Below are 3,157 nucleotides of genomic sequence, written 5' to 3'. Positions count from 1 at the left end.
ATGAATCCACAGGCATCGAGGTTCCATCTTTTTCCTCCTGCCTGAGGTTGTTCTTGTGACTCTCAGAGAAGCTTCCTCCCCTGGTTTTTGGTTCCTGTAAGATCAGCCTTCACCAGGGAGCCTGGAGTCCCAAGGGCAGGGGCTCAGAGAGGGCAGGTTTGCAAACAGCTAAAGGTCAACCCCAGGAGACCAGAATAGGAGGTGGCATCTTGTGGACTCATGAGGATGGGAAAAGGGACACCAGGAGGTTTATGTTTGGGAACAGAGAGGGAGCAGCAGTCAGAGCTTTGGGCTCCGGACAGATGCAGATGTGGGGCTGGGTCACATGGACTCCTGTACTGAGGTCTAGAAGGTTCTTGACTCCTGCGCTGGACATAGCTGTGTCGGTGTCCTTGTGACCCTCTCTGTGCTTATCCTGGAGGGTTCTGTGGCCTCAGGATAAAGGCCCTCTCAGTGCAGAGGTGACCAGGCTGAGGACACACTGTTGGGAATGGCTCAGTCCTCAAAGCCACTGATCCTTGGAAGGTCCTCAGATCCTCAGGTGTTGGCAGGAGAGATAAGAGACCAGAGCAGGGTCACCTGGTGTGATTTTGGACACAGACAGTGCCCAGAGAGTTCTGCACACAGAGGAATGGCAGTGGAGGCCGAGTGTCCACTCCTCTGGTGTCTGAGTGCTGTGTCCTGCCTGCCCTGTCTGGTCATCATGGTCATCATGAAGAGCCTCCTCTTAGGACAGGGTCTGAGAGACCTACAGGAATCATTCTCGTCAAACCTGAAGGCAGAGTTATCATCTCTGTATCTGTGAGACAAGAAGGGGGTCGCAGTTCTAGGGCTCTGCTTAAACTCCTGCTCCCAGTCAGCCCGTCTCTGTGCAGCTGCAGTTCCTGATGCAGAGGAACTGAGCCCAGCAACTGTGACGGATGAGTCCGCTGGGCCAGAGATGCAAAGTGCTTCCATCTGCATCGCCAGGCGCATGAGGAAAAGGGTATTTTCACTGAACCCAGAAGGATGGACTGATAAAATAGCACAGTGCCAGCATAAGATGGTCCCTGTGCTGGTGTTGGTCACAGCATAGACAGGGTGGGGAGTCAGCTGGGGGTGCAGGACTGGAGGGAAGAGCCTTGTACCTAAGGAGCGCTTGGTGACAAGGAGGCTGAACACAGCCTTGTGATAGTTTCTGCCTGGGGCTGGGTGCAGTGGTGGTCTAGGAGGCTGTGATGACCAATATGGAGCTGGCGGATCAGGATGGGTCCCCTGATGGTCCATCACTGCTGTGCTGGGTCAGGAACTTAGGGGCTCATTTCCATGGTAACCTCCATCTCTTTGCTGCTCCCTTCCAGGAGGGGTCCTGGGGCCCTGAATTGCTTCCTGAGGAGCAGCTGCTTCCAGCAGCCCTGGGGAGTCTCTGCTCCCCAAGAGTTCCCAGTCCCCCACCCCCAGCTTACTGAGAAGCTCCAGTGGGGAACCAAGGAGAAAAAGATGCAGATCAGTTCCCCCTGAGCTGAGCTTGTCAGGGCCACCAGCAGGGGGGACTGCATCAGGTCCAGAGAGCAGACAGGAGGTTTTTGTCTCACTTCCCCCTGGGTCTGGAGCACTGTGTGAGCATTAGAGTCATCGTGCCATATCAGACAGTAATAGTCAGCCTCGTCCTCAGCCTGCAGCCCAGAGATGTGCAGGATCCCTGCATGGGCTGAGGCATCTTTGGATCCAGAGTAGCGGCTGGGGACTCCGGAGCCCTGGTGTTTATTTGAGTCTGACTTGAAACTCAGGAGATACCGGGGAGGGCTCCCTGGCTTCTGCTGGAACCAATGTATCGGATAGTAACCAAGATCGAGGTCACTTCTCAGGGTGCAGGGGAGTCTGGCTGATGCTCCCGGGGATGCAGACAGGGAGGGCGGCTGCGTCAGCAAAGGCTGGGAGAGGGCACCTGCAAACACAGACACCCATTGTGATGGGGCACAGACCAAGTTTAAGAGTCTTGGTGGTCAGAACCAGAGGAGCTGGTACCAGCCCAGGCACCTGCAGCCTGTCCTCACCTGTGCAATGGGACAGGAGCACGAGGAGGAGAGGAGTCCAGGCCATGGTGGACACAGACTCCTGAGGCCCCAGAGCAGGGCTGACAGGTCCCAGGCTCTTTTATCTTCTCCACTGTCCAGCAGGAGGTGGGGCATTCACACTAATTTGTTTTGCTGACTGGAGGTCTCTGCCCCACCCTGAGGACTATTTGACATTTGAGCTTGGTTTTTGGACAGAGGGTCTGATGAGTGATATTCACAGTTTGCCCCATGGGAGTGACAAGGAAGGAAGCAGCTTCTGTGACCTTCCACAGGCCTGTGAGCAGGAGACTCTGCCCAGCCCAGGGAGGGCGCAGCTGCTGAGACTGTCCCAGTGAGTGTAGGCTCCACTGCCCCAGCTCTGGGGAGTGTTGGAGTTGGGCAGCTGGGGTGCCCCTGTACAGACGCGGACAAGACCCACAGTGCCCCTGCTCCCTGCTGTCCAGACTGCAGTCTCTCGGGGGGATCATGTGAGTGGGGTCACCTGAGAGCCTGGTCACTCTCAGTCCACAGCACCCAGGGGCTACACTCCTCTCTGTCCCTTCCACAGTGACTGTGCCCTGGGTCTCAGTGGAGAGTTGTCTCCTGATGAGAGACAGTTATCACACCGGATTATTAGAGAGACTTAGTATTTCAGGACAAAAATAGACATTTAAAATTGGGTGATGTGTTGAGGGCAAAGCAGGAGCCATAACCCACAGTGGCCCTGTGCACATGAAGTGGAAGTGCAAAGTCACGGAGGGACATTTATCTGCTCCAGAGTGCAGAGGTCCTTAGGAGTCCGAGTGAGGGGATGGACTCACTTGTCATGTGGGTTGTTAGGGACTGTGAACGGGAGACAGGAGGGACGAGAGTGACATTTTAGGAGACGTCCCTAGTCAGGTTCAGCAAGGAGCCTGGAGGCAGCAGAGCAGGTGAGGGAGTTTTGGGGGGCTGAGGGCTGAGCCCAGGGGTCTGGAGGAGGAAGGGCTGAGAGAAGCTCAGGAGGGAGAACCCAGGGTGACAGCATCCCTGGAGGTCAGAATGAGGCTGGGGCTTGTCCTAAGGGTGACCAGGTGGGTTCTGTCTTCATTCACTGTCATGTGGGGGAGCACCGAGGATGA

At 56.0% G+C, this 3,157-nt stretch overlaps 2 gene segments (V, D, J or C); both read right to left on the bottom strand.

The window, feature by feature from the left end:
- The window catches only part of LOC100949321, a 6,331-nt gene extending 4,235 nt beyond the window's left edge, over positions 1-2,096 (bottom strand). Inside the window, 2 exon segments of the V gene segment in view lie at positions 1,446-1,927; positions 2,037-2,096. Coding sequence covers positions 1,446-1,927; positions 2,037-2,082 — 528 coding nt within the window.
- An 832-nt stretch (positions 2,097-2,928) lies between these two features.
- Positions 2,929-3,157, bottom strand: part of LOC100949005 — a 2,958-nt gene continuing 2,729 nt past the window's right edge. Inside the window, 1 exon segment of the V gene segment in view lies at positions 2,929-2,950. Coding sequence covers positions 2,929-2,950 — 22 coding nt within the window.

The sequence above is a fragment of the Otolemur garnettii genome, unplaced genomic scaffold (assembly GCF_000181295.1).
Source record: "Otolemur garnettii isolate 467f Iridium unplaced genomic scaffold, OtoGar3 scaffold00301, whole genome shotgun sequence".
NCBI lineage: Eukaryota > Metazoa > Chordata > Mammalia > Primates > Galagidae > Otolemur > Otolemur garnettii.
The sequence above is the reverse complement of the archived record's forward strand: the minus strand, read 5'-3'. Positions and strand labels throughout refer to the sequence as shown.